This window comes from Athalia rosae, chromosome 7 (genome assembly GCF_917208135.1).
Source record: "Athalia rosae chromosome 7, iyAthRosa1.1, whole genome shotgun sequence".
NCBI lineage: Eukaryota > Metazoa > Arthropoda > Insecta > Hymenoptera > Athaliidae > Athalia > Athalia rosae.
This window is the reverse complement of record NC_064032.1, coordinates 11,207,070-11,220,442: the sequence shown is the minus strand read 5'-3', so window position 1 is coordinate 11,220,442 and position 13,373 is coordinate 11,207,070. Positions and strand designations below refer to the sequence as shown.

At 46.0% G+C, this 13,373-nt stretch overlaps 1 protein-coding gene across 1 annotated transcript in view; it reads right to left on the bottom strand.

Annotated features, from left to right (window-relative positions):
- Window positions 1-1,940: 1,940 nt before the first annotated feature.
- Window positions 1,941-13,373, bottom strand: part of LOC105689597 — a 79,095-nt gene continuing 67,662 nt past the window's right edge. The window contains exons 5-8 of the mRNA XM_012406736.4: window positions 7,707-10,085; window positions 3,121-3,298; window positions 2,901-3,020; window positions 1,941-2,797 (exon numbers count right to left, since the gene is read on the bottom strand). Of these exons, the coding sequence (XP_012262159.3) occupies window positions 2,608-2,797; window positions 2,901-3,020; window positions 3,121-3,298; window positions 7,707-10,085 (2,867 nt within the window). The 3' untranslated portion in view covers window positions 1,941-2,607. The remainder of the gene's footprint in view (window positions 2,798-2,900; window positions 3,021-3,120; window positions 3,299-7,706; window positions 10,086-13,373) is intronic.

Here is a 13,373-nt window from a genome sequence, read left to right as displayed (position 1 = left end):
GATTACAGATATTGACGGATTGTTTGCGCAGGGTTTGCACTCGGGTTCTTCCGGGGCCTTCGCGCAGCTCAAAACGCTGCACGATGCTAGATAAATAGGAATCATTATACATCATATAATAATTGTATGTATATATGTATCATGTGTATAGGTTACGATTTAACTTACGAACTATACTTCTTATAAATTTCAAGGTACAGGGAGTATCTACAAGTAATTTGTGCACGGCCGTTGAAAATCGTGCACAAGAAGAAATTTAGAATTACAATTTACGCGTATTAGCTATACATTTTCTATAGTTTCTGAGTACACTTGTTATTAATATAGTAATTACATGAGTGGGTATAGTCAACACAAATTTTCAAGTTATAATCACGAGCTAACGCGATGATCGATAATTAATCCATATGATCAAATTCGAATGACACATTAAAATCAACAATAATAATTATGAATAAGTTGACAGTAGTGCATGTGTATTAAATTCTTAAGTTTTATGTATGTATTATATAATGATGCGGGTATACTGGATATGTATTATCGGTTACAATTAATAATACTGGCAGCTTCTAAGGTATACTATAATGGAAAGTGCATTATTATCAAGGTATTCATAAATGCCGAAAATTTCAATTATCGCTGCTGAGTGGGACGTCTGTAAGTTTGATCGAGTTCAAGTTCGTCCGGCGCCACCTAATTTGGTGTAAAATTAACGCGAGTACTTTTTTTTTTTCTTCAATTTTAAACATAGAAACAGAAATAAAATTTTTGAGAATTTTTTTTCTTTGGCACAAGACAGACCTTTTGTAATCATTTATTTGGCTGCAGCAGTAATTCATTAATTTTCTTCGAGTTTCTCGTTACTTCCATAGCTCGAGCTGATCAATGATCGATGTTCGATGGAATTCAATATATTATTATAAAACGGCTTCTGCAATGTACATTATTCTTACAGGGTTATATACTTTCCCTCACTATTACTCATCTATAGTGTGTTTCTAGTAATCATTCACGTTTAACTAACAATCTTGTTGAATAATTATCATTATGATTATTATTATCGATAATCAATGTGCGGTATAATTATTGAAACCGAACAAATTTCTAGTTTCAATTATTATACCTATACAGCTTTATACAGTATGTTAGGCGGTAAATATGTCCGTATATTATTACGACTGTTACTATCGTTATTAATAGTAATGTTATTATCATTATTGTTTCACACGGACGTACGGACCTATAGCTACACGTGATACAACGTTTCTTCCTCCGTTTTTTTTTTTTCCGAACATTTTCCAACACGTTTTCCCTTCTGATTATAAATGTGGTGTGTATACATATATACATCGATCCAACGACTGTCAAAATCGATGTAAATTTCTAAAATCGTATTATGTAAATGTTTATATATTATATGTAAAGTATAATATCAATTGATATATTGCACGTTTACCGATGGACGTTAATATTTATGCCTACATGTGTACATGTATTATCCAATGTTCATCGTAATCCAGACAAAAATTATACACGTATTTTTTATATCATACAATAATATAATTATTTAAGTAATACAATTATAATGAGTATGTTATTATGAATCACAGGTGTAACTAATCGAATAATACTAATAATATATAAGTTCTTCATGTAACTTGTGTATAATGATAATTATAACAATGATAGTAATAATAATAATAATAATAATAATAATAATGGTGGCAATAATAGTAATGATAGTCATAATTACAATAATGACGATGATAACAAATCAATATATCACACGAAATAATATGTATCCGTTTTTTAAAGCTCTCTAGGAGGTGATAAAACTCAAAATTATCGAGCAGAATTTAAAAAAAAAAAAACAAAATAGATCAAAACGGATGCAGATGCGATATCCGCATCCCAAAGTTCATGGTCTTCGATCGATAATCTTATTTTTTTTTTTGGTACTTTTTTTTTTGAAAAATAATCTATCTATCGTTCCAACAATATAATAACGAACGATTACGACAACAAATTATTATCTGTATAATCATTATATTAATTATAGACGGTATTAATTACATACAGTATTATCGACGAATTTTTTGGCATTTGGGTATATCTGCGGGAGTTTGCAGCGACTACACCATGTGTATCTTTTCTGTCATTCATTTCTTGTACGACAATCCAATTTTGCAGTCATATCCTCTTATTGATTTTTTTACCCGAAGTAAGTCGTCTTTTTTTTTTTCCCGATAAGAAGACCAAAAATTTAGCGGAATCTCCATGGAACGATGATCATTTCATCCGAATGTATCGAAACGTACGGTCCTCATAATCTATACCGCGTAGAAGTGAAATAAATTTTTCTTCATCAGTTCCAGTAGTTTTAGTCTTCGTTCACGTTTCAAAGGGAAGACCGCGTTTCAAAGTACCTACGAAGTACGTACGGAAGTAGATAACATAACGTCGAAGCTGCCGTCCGCAGCTAGGAAATAAAAATCCTTTCCGACGCCAATTGTCCAGTGTGCCGATGGAATCGTAAATCCTTTTTACAGGTAATCGTGATTCGTAAACGGTTTGCGTAGCGCCTTAAAGGGCGCTGCGATAGATGCGCTACAAAAGTTGGGCGATCACCGGATGCAGGAGGCACATGTGCTCGGCTCCTCTGATCGGCAAGCGATTCACGCTGAAGTGACGGACCATCTCCGGTATCGTTGCGAACGGCTTGCTGAACTGACCCAATATGTAAGCGTTCAGTTCGTCGTTGCGTTGGATACGCATGTGCATGAACCCTCTGGCGCTCCTGAAACAATCAAATCGATCCGATCGAAAAGTAAACGAATCATTCGAAATTCGAGGGCAACGATCGTTTTGAATCAACGACGTCGAGGGATATTAACACTCACTTGAGGGACAGGGAATAGTCCTGTTTTGTGGACTCGCTGTTTCTGACCAGATAACTTCCCTCCCTCAGCAAACGTAGAACCGATTCGGCCTCTATTCGAGTTATCGATCCGTGGTACCACCTGAATAAACGATTTTTTTTTTCGCGTTATTAACGGATAGCGGCGAATGAAACGATCGAACGTCGACGAAGCGGAGTACGACGACACCGATCGGACTCACCCTTGTCTCTCCAACGGGAGATCGGCGTCAACCAGATCGGCGGAGGCTCGTAACGTACCAATTTCCAGAGGTAGTCCTAGACTGAGCCCTCCGGGTTTTTTAGGTCCGATTTTACCGCCACCCACGTCAACCCCGGCGTCCAGATTCAGCGTCATTTTTGGCCGCGCCATACCGCCGCCTGAAATGAGTCACAGACTTTTAGACGCCGCATGCAGACGGAGCGTCGCGACGCCCGACGAATTCGAATAGCGGCTTTTTGCCCCGTATTCCTTCCTATACCTATACTCGTTCTTCATATTTTTGTTCGAATTCTCAGCTACTGCCAGGCAAATCAGCGGCCCGTTTCTCGAACGGTAAGGGTTCGGAGAAAGTTTGTCAAATGGGGTTCGAAAGTGGAGGTCTGTTCGCTCCTGAAGCTTTAGGGGGAGGGAAATCAGAGGGTGGAGGTGCAGCAGCTACTTTGAAAGTTTAATGAGGAGGAACCATTACATTATTCTTAAATCAAAGTTCGATTGAATGGAACGAAAACCGCGCGCGTTCTTTCCAATTTGCCGTTTCATAATAACGTGCGATATAGGTAATGAAATGAAATTCCGATAAGTAGAAGTCGACGTCTGCCTTCTCCCTCGCGAATATAATACGAGAGGACGAGGACGTCGCGCCGCACCCTCGACGCGTGAATTTCCACCGAATGAAAAAAGTAAAGGAAAAAAAAAGAGAGAAAAAAAAAAAAGGAAGAAGGAAAACAAGTACGAAAGAAAGCGAAGGGAGTTAGTAGAAGTCGAGTGATTGGGCATGTCGTGATTTTTCTTTTCCTCTTTCAGTTTCAGCTTCTATTTTACGAAATCAATCTCTTAGCCGCAGTGCACATTCATATACGCACTCCTTGCGTGGATGACGAAGGTTGGCTTAAGCCGATCTGTCAGGTGTAACGTCCGGTTAGAGTTGCGTGATAGAAGTTAATCAGATTAGAGCGAAACTCCTGCCGCAGGAGGGAGTATACGATCACCGCGCAAAATCCGAGCGCAAAAAGTTGGAACTAGCGGGCGAAAAGAAAAAAAATTCGGACTCAAGAGAAACACAAACTGCCGAGCGAGTGGAATATAATATTGATACATTGCGCGAAACGAGGGTGTTTTATTAAATTTCGTCGGATAAAAAAAAATTCCCGCCCGCTTCCTTCGGGAGCGTCTCATTTTATCGGGGACTTTTTTTTCTTTTTATTTCGTCATCGTTACTCCGATCGTATCGAGATTTTCGGACGATGAGAAATTTTATTCACTCTCATTCGATTCCACGTTTTCGCTCGTTCTGCGCTCCGCTGATCAATCAATGACGCGATCGTACGAACAACGGAATTATTGGCCTCGGAAGGACTCGCGAAGAAACTACAGGCAGCGTGTCGCTGCTCCTCTTCCGTTCCCTCGACGTCGAGTCACGGCGTAGAGCGTATCGTGACGGATTCCTCGGCGTCGCGACGTCGTCGACGTTCTCTCGGGAAATAGGGCGACGTTCGACCTGTCGCGAATTGCGCCACACACAGCGGGCAACTTTCAATTCCCTCGGAAAATCAGGATCTATTGGGTTTTGCCCGGCATTCGCGATAACGAATATCCGTACAAGTATAGCTTACGAGATTTCGTGACTAATTCGACACGCCAACAACGACGATATCGGAGGAGCTCGATCGTTCGGACGCCACGAGCAGAAATTTTTTTTTACCCTCTCTCTGATTTCGTTCGTTCTCCGAAGGAAGCGGACGAGTAGCTGATGTAAAAAGGATCGGACGAATTAAAGTACACGGTACGAAAAAAGTCTCGTCTCAATTTCCACATATAACATTTAGCGTCGAACGGGTATTATTCATGGTAGAATCGCTTATGATCTCCGCAGTTCTCGTTTTCCGCGGCGAGCGAGGGCTGGGTGATGGAAAAATAGAAAAAGAAAGAGAGAAAGAAAGAACGAAAGAAAGAAGAAAGAAAAAAAAAGCGCACGTGTTGGTTAGTCGAGGGGACGTGGCAGCATCTGGTGGCAGCTGATGTATCCGGGGGCAGCTGGCTTTGAGCCCTTCCATCTACGAGCGCCTGATCGTAGGTTCCTGCAACGTTTAGGAATAGCGGGCGGAATCGGGCGCGAGCGAGCTCAGTTGTAACAAACGCCTCGGACCTGCCCGGAATTCTTGATGCATCTCCGGGATCCTCATGAAATATGAACTGCGCAGTAACCAAGGTACATCGCCCTACCGCGAAGCATCCCCCTCTTATCAACCGCAACATATCCCGAAAGGGCGGTCTTCCAATTCCGAATTTGTCGGCGAGGCTTATTTTATCACGAAGCGTCGAATGTCTACCGTTTGCCTCCTCGTAATCGAGAAACACAACAGACCAGGTCCGAAGTATTATCGCGTCGCCCGCAGCGGATGAAAAAAACAACATCGAATCCTCGCGTTCGGATCGCGCGGCTGAGGTATTTTAACTTCGTTACGAACGCGCGGTTCGAACAAATTGCACATCAAACGCTCGTCGCGTTTTTCATATCCACCGACACCGACGAATCAAAGCGAACGGGGATCCTGGATTCACCCGAATCGCGAATACATTTTTTTTTTTTTTTTTTTCTCTCACCCACGTTTCAAATCGTTAAGGGATCGGCGCGAAGGCGATTCCCGTTCGGGGATGACGCTGCTGCCGGGTCCGGTGGAATCTCGTTTCAATTTCTGAGCTACAAGTTTTTGCGTCGGCTAACTTAAACCGCGACGACTGCGAAGATCTCGGAATTTAATGACCCGTGAGAGATAGGAAGAAGAGAGAGAAAAAAAAAAAAATAAAACTGGAGAAGGTCAGAGATGAACGAGAATATCACCGGGTGATATGAAATTATAATAATGCGGATTTCGCATAGGTACCACGTATTCATATGTCGCTGGGACGCGCGTAGTGCGTACAGGTGAAGAGCAACGCGCGAGTCAACAACTGGCGGTGCAATGGTCGGGCAAATGTGTCTCGATGCATATTTTTGCGGTGCGGTATCGTACTTTGCAGGGGTGAGTATTTAGGTACTCAGGATTTACAGCGGTGAACGTATACGTGTACACCCGTGCCTTTTGGCTTCGCGCGTGCGTGCGTGAAAAATATATGAGTACACATCCAAGATATGTGCATAGAAAAACGGCGCCTACTTCGATTTCCCAACCTACATGCATCCGCGCCGCGGTGCAGCAGCTTTTGTTTGAAAGTACAATGCACGTCTACCACTGTATATGTATACGGTATAAAATAAAGCCAAGCGTCACTCTCGCATACATATATGCAGCCGAGAATCTGACGACGATGACGACGGCTAGTCGAGCCTCGTCGAAAACTGGTGAAAAGTTTGTTCATTTCATGCTCGATACACCGCGCACGCTTCGCCGTTGGTTCGTTCGAATGAATACTCTCCCCCGAAATGTACATCGGGTGGTCCAGTTTTTTTTTTTTGTTTTTTTTTTTTGTTGTCCCCGAAACGCGCTACTCCGATCGAAATCCTCGGGGTAGGGGGGGGGGAGGGTAAAAGATATAGCTGTAGTTCGGCTGGTTATACCCGTACCGTTAAAGGCTCGTTTGGAGGTCGAGACGCATTTCGGACATCCATCAGGAGTTCGTTCGGAGCGATCCGTCTTGTCCCAGATGTTTGGCGACCGGTAGTCGTTCCACCAACATCCCCCCCGCACGTAGGGAACAACAAACGAACGACGATTTGGAAATCTAATCGACGCGATTTCCCCGTTTACCCGAACAAAACCTCGTGCGATATCTTCGACGTCAAGACGGATCGGGTGTCCCGATGCCCCGGGCGGGAAAAAGAAAATTACCTCACCTCCTGGATTTGACGGATTCAAATGAAATCCTCGTCGTTTCATCCCCTCCGCGAGTTAGCGCCCAACCACCGCGGCGATAATCGAGTGAATTTTCATCGTTACTCCGATCGCTTCCGCGGCGTACGGACAGGTCGCGCACCCGTTAACAATGGACCCGCAATTTCAAAACGCGTCCCCGACGTACTCGCAGCCTTTCGAAGATCGTCCAGACGACCGACGTTCAAACTCCCATCAAAATGGGAGTTGGCGGGAAGGGGCGAAGGGGACATTCGCCGTAGCTATAACCGCATCGGTACACCCCGCTCTTCCATACCCCGGGGCGACGCGTCGCAGTTTAATCGTCCAACTAATTTCAGTTGGAAGTAACGTTAGCTACGGTATTACATATATTACCGGGCTTACCGCCGTCCGTAGTAACGGAGGGGGGGAGGGGAGCGACGGAGACTCGAGGTAATCCAGACTCGAATCGGAATACCCCGAAAGTGCCTGAACTCTCAGGTAACACCTTGAACCGACTAAATTTTTTTTTTTTTCTATGAAATTGAGGGAACCGACGAAAAACCCATTTTTCATCGAGGGATGGAAACAACCGACGGGTACCAACTTCGTTACGAGATGTCTGAGTGGTTTCGAAGGTCGGGGTGTCGTTAATTTTACACCCGGAATCCCCGACACGTTGCGTGGATAAAAACTAGGGGGGAGGGGGGGGAAAGCGAATGACAAAACTCACCGAATAAAATTGGCGCGTCAACGTCTCGAATCGAGAGACTGGACGACGCCTGCGAAGCGCTCGACTCCACGCTCTGCGTGCACCTCAGTCTCCTCCTCAGCTTCGGCATGTCGAAGGGCAGGTCCCTGAGGTCGACGCTCGTAGCGCTGCCGGAAGTTGTCGCGTCCTGTTGCATAAGTAATCTTCGTCGGCGAAGTTTCGGCATATCGAAGGGAAGGTCTGATAATTCCGGCTCGTTGTCGACGAGGTTCAAGTTATCCAACTGGGGATTGATAAGGTGAAAACCGAATGGTTTGCACTTTATACCGGCCCTAGATTCTATCGATATACCGCTGTCCGATCCCTGGATCTCGGCGTCTCCCGACGACGACGACTGCAACGCCAGATTTATCAGATTCTTATTCTGCGGTGTTCGACGTTTCTTGAACGGGGTGTCCGTCGGCGACGTTACGTTTGTATTGGCGTTACCGGTCACCCCCGTATTCTGATCGGTGGTCTGCAGCAGTAGAGCCGATTCCTCCGGCGAACCCTTCTGCGAATTGTTGTTACGATTGTTGTCCGATGTCTCGGAAGCCGGCTCTTGAGACGATTTGTCGGATATCGGTGAGAGTATGTGAAGTTTGTTCGCGTGATGCGTCAGAAAGCCGGACAACGTGTTCTGCTGATGATTGTGCATACAGCTCGTACTGCCGCTGTCCGAACTGTGAGAACTCAGACTCGTGCTGTGCCTACTTTCCGAGCTGCTGGTCGAGCGATTTCCTTCGCTGGTGCTGCTCCTGATGGATTCCATGCTGCCGCCGCTGCTGCTCGTCGCCATGCTCTCCGTGCTGGAGTAACCCACCCTTCTCCGGGTCGTTCTCAGCTTGAATTCCAGCAGACCCGACTCCCTCTGCAGCGGTCTCGGTAGGTGTTCTTCCGCCTCGTGAGGCCTTCCCTTGAATTCCATAATGGGACGTGTCTCGCGGATCAAACTTCTCGGACGTTGTCGTTCCTCCTTCGGCCTACCTTTGAACTCGAGGATCAGTTCCTTGTCGAAACGTCGCCCTTGAGCGTCGGTTGGACCGTTTTTGGGTCGTCCTTTTATTTCGAGTATACTCCCCTCGCTGCTCTGAGGCGATTCTTTGGCTCGTACGGATTTGACCGGGAGGCGGGTGTCCTTGAAACGGGGGTGGTCGGTTTGTGTGGGGAGATTCGGAGCGCTGCGAATGTTCAGGAGTAGGTGATCGTCCTTGCGACCGTGAAATTTGGCCGGAAGCGGGGCCGTCGACGGCGGGGAGGGCGGCGCCGGAGCGTAGCCGCGCAGCGGTAGACGAGGTGTAGACGAATTTTTCTCGTCGCTCGAATTTATCTGGAGGGATTCGAAGTCGTGCGACGTCGCGGACACGGCGTCCGGCTGCTGCAGACGACTCGGTATCGGCTTCGGCCTCAGCAGTACGACCTTGCGACGATCCTTGGAAGGATAAACACCACCGAGTACGCAATTTACCGGTTCGAACGCCGAGTCGAACACCCGACCCGGCGGCGATGAGGTCCTCGGTTGGACGGACGCGATCCTCGAATGGGAGTGGAGAACCGCGTGATTGGTGACGCGATCCAGATCGTCGAGGTCGTCGTCCGATCGACTCACCTTGCAATCGAACGCCGTCTCGTAGAGGCGACGCTGTCTGGCCATCTCGGCTGTTTCTCTGTCGGCCGCTTCGTCGTCGGCCTCGTCCTCAAGCAGTATCGATTGAGGGTCGATTTTTCTGGTACGTCGTAATTTGCGCGCCTGGCGCAAAGGGGGATCTACATCCTCATCGTCCGGTGACACGACGCAGGTGCACACGGTCGTTGGCAAATCGTGACTGAGCAAACGATGCGTAGGCATGAGGGTGTTGTCCCACTCCGTGATGATGCACGACGACAGTATTTCCGTTCTTTCGTTGGGTACGGCATGCTGCGATTCGCCGCCGGACGTCGGGCTCGCTAGATCGGGAGTCTGATCGAAAGTTCCGCCCCCATCGCCGGCCACCGAGTTCCGTTTCGGTAATCCCGGTGTCCTCGACCTTTCACCCGGTACGTCCAAGCTCACGCTTTTGCGGTATCTGCCCGGCTGCGGCCTCGGTAGCTCCTCGGAAGCCTTGAAGAGATCGCCGTAATAATACGGCGACGGATGACGAATCGGTTGACCCGAATCGCTCGGGGATTGATCGGCCGCCAGGTGGACCAGGGCGACGCAATCGACTATCACCGCGTCGCTGGGTGGCAACGTATCCTCGTCGAATAACAAGGGTGAACTTTTACCAACCGATTTGTAAAGGCTGTTCCTCCGCCGACGGATTTCACCGAGTTTGCCCACCTCCTCGTCCTCCGCGCAGGACGACTCCGACGCCGACGGATCTGGAAATGAGAATATTTTTGATCGTTAATCCGAACGCATTGCGGGATCGAATTAGCCGAAGATCGGCGAAATTTCGGGGGGAAAATTGAAAGGCGATCGAGCGGCTGGTGAGATCGGATATTTTTTCAACTGGTCCAGAGAGGTAGACCGGTGTTATGAATATCTGCGAGCGACTCGAAGAGAATACGATTCGAAGGTGTATGACGAGGAGTCGGAGAAAAAGCGGATTCTCAATCTGTCGCACAAAGGAGGCTGTAATAGCTTCTCACTAGACAACTCCCTCTAGCCTGCATTCAAAGCTCCGATCTCACGTTAGGCGGGGTCCTCCGTATTCCGGCGGGGAGGCAAAAAGAAAAAAAAAAATGGAGGAGAAAGCGAAAATCTTACTGAAAAGAATTCGGTACGCTTTTCTTGTGCTTTGTACGGCAGAAAAGCTGAGGCGTTCGCTTCTGTTGTACAAAAGTAGGAGCACCTCTGCGCCTGTACGCCTTGATTTCACATTGTCGCAGGGACTCAGAACTACCTCGTTAAGACGCTCCCAATTTTCTGAGCTCTCTTCTTTTTTCCAGTTCTAAACTATATATATACAAGCGTCTAGCATGCCACTCGTCAAAAGCCTAAGAATTCAACATTCGGAAACTCATCTCATTCCGCACTTTGTCTTACCACAGTCTCGCTCTCTTCCGTTATTATCACCGTTGAATTGAAAATTCCTAGGTAATTTTTCGTCCAACGCCGGAGAAAATTAGTCGCCTATTATTCGGATCTCCTGCTATTTCTTTCTTTCTTTCTTTCTTTCTTCTAATAATTTTAACCCCGGTAAAGTTATCCGAGTTTCTCCGAGTACATTTCGCAGGACTCGCCTACCGCCGGTTGTTATCTTCCGTGCCACGGGTGTCCCTGTCGACGACAGAAACGGATGGTTTGCGAAGGTGGCCCCCGGTCCTTCATCCTTTTCGCGTAGTAGGGAAACCCACCCAACAGAGGAGGAGCTGTTGAGGAGGAGTTTCGGGAATCCATGATCCATAACGAGACCATTATCTACAGCCCGTATAAGGGGAGATTCGGCTATTAAAGAGGTGAGTAAAAAGTTTTAGGAAAACGAAAAGAGAAGAAAAATATTAAAAAAAAAAAAAAAAAATAAACGAAACGGGGGGGTGCTTCGCCGGATCAAATTCGCGTGAAAATTTCGCATTTTTTTCGTCTTTCAGAAAGAACTAATGATGAATAGAAAAATTTCTCTCTTTTTTTTTTGTTTTCGCAAAAATATACCGGCCGGTTGAAAAAAAATATTCGTAATTACTGCAAACGAGTGAGATTCGACGTACTCGAATATATATATATATGTATTTCTCTAAGAAAAATTCCACGCCATAAAATATCCTCGAGTCGTGATTGCGGCCGGTACTCTTTTTCGTTTCGTTTCTTGGTTATTTTATTTTTTTTTATTTATTTTCTTTCTTTACTCGGGTTGAGAAAAAGCTCAAAAAGAAACAACCGCGTGCAGTTTCACTCCAGACGACTAAAGGGTGCGAGCCGTAGGAATGCCGCCGGAGTCGGAGGAGTCGGACCATAGCTGAGGGTTAGAGTTTCGAATTAATGAAAAACTAGAGAAGAAGATTAAATATGAATATGTATCCGCAGCCGCTCAACGGATTCGGGAGACCGGAGTCTGAAAGAGATTTAATTCTGAAAGAGAATATTCCAGGATCGCGACACCACCGCGACTTAATGAGAAAAAAGGTACAGCTTAAATTCTGCCGGTATTCGCACCGGATGATCGGATTGATGATTTACCGTGAAATAAGAGAAAAAAAAAAACAAAAAAAAACAACTCGCCAACAGCTAAGAGTACACCGCCTCCCGGTGCAACGCGTTCTCCGAGAGATCCGAAGAGTCCGCGTAAAGGGGGCGGCTATATCGTCGCCGCTAATGAATCTATTTGGGTATCGGGGGTGGATCGAATCTCCCCCCCCCCCCCCCCCCCCGTCCGAAGCGCGTCCGACGCTTAGGTGACTCGACGCGCTTTCCCCGTTGTCAAAATATGACCGCGACGTCGTTTGTCAAGTGAAAAGAAAAAAATGAAAATGAAAATGGGTTTTTTCCGCACCTGGCTATACGCTCGTACCAATGAAAGTGGTGCATCGAGGATCACACGTGTGATAAGAAATTCCGAAATAGAAGAACGCTACGGGGTGCGGCGGGATGAAAATTGTGAAAGGAATGAATCTGGTAAGGCGGGCAGCAAGGGGATCTCGCCCCGACTTTTGCTTCGGATATACCTCGAGGCTTTATAAAAGAGTAAAGCTCAAAAGCTCCGGGCCCCCGGAGGCACTTCACTCCGTCTTTTATTAGATATTGTCCTCGTAACATAACATGGGGGTTAAATGTTTATATATATATATATATATATATATACGGGGGTAGAAAATGGAGGAATATATCCGCGCGTATACATGTGACCAAGTGTATGGAAGTGTACACGTGTATGGGGAATAGGGCACCGAGATCACTGCGGTTTTTTTCTTTTTTTTTTTTTTTTTTTTTTTTTACCTCGGAGATCCCTGTATAGAAATCCGGTTGTTCTCTGTCCTGATTCACGAGAGCCAATTTCGGTTATTGGACACCCCGAAAAAAAAAAAAAAAAAACAACAACAACAACGATAAAATAGATCGCCGGCGTTCAAGGATCGAGAGACCAAAAAAAAAATAAAAAATATTCTCTCTCATTCTTTTTTTTAGAAAATTGACGTTCGAGTAAAATGACACTTCACCTCAGAGGGGCGGGGGGGGGGGGGGGGGAGGACTCGACGAAGTTGAACAAATTATGGGGTTTGAAGAAGCTTGTGAGATCGAAAGGAGCGCGTATATGGGGTCCGTGAAAAGTCGGATAATTAGAACCCTAGATTCCGTTGCAACGAGCCGGATAATAAGCCGGTATTTAAGTCTAAGTACGAAGTACGAAACGAAATGTGAACAAAATGCGAGAAACGGGGAACGGACGACGTACCAAAAGCATGGGGGGGGTTGGGGGGGGTTCAGGGCGTACAAAAATTACCGGAGTAAGTAATTTGAGGACAGCAGGTAAGTAATTGCCACTCAAAATGTTCAAAGCAACGTAAAGGTCGTGAGCAGACTTCCGAAACAAAATGGCGGCGTGTGCACACCCTTGCTCACATACAATATCCCGCAGTCTCATTGACGCGGACGCACTTTTTAATTGAAATATAAAATTTACTAAAAACCAAAATCTTCATCCTCATTATCGCGCGTACTAACTCACTCCT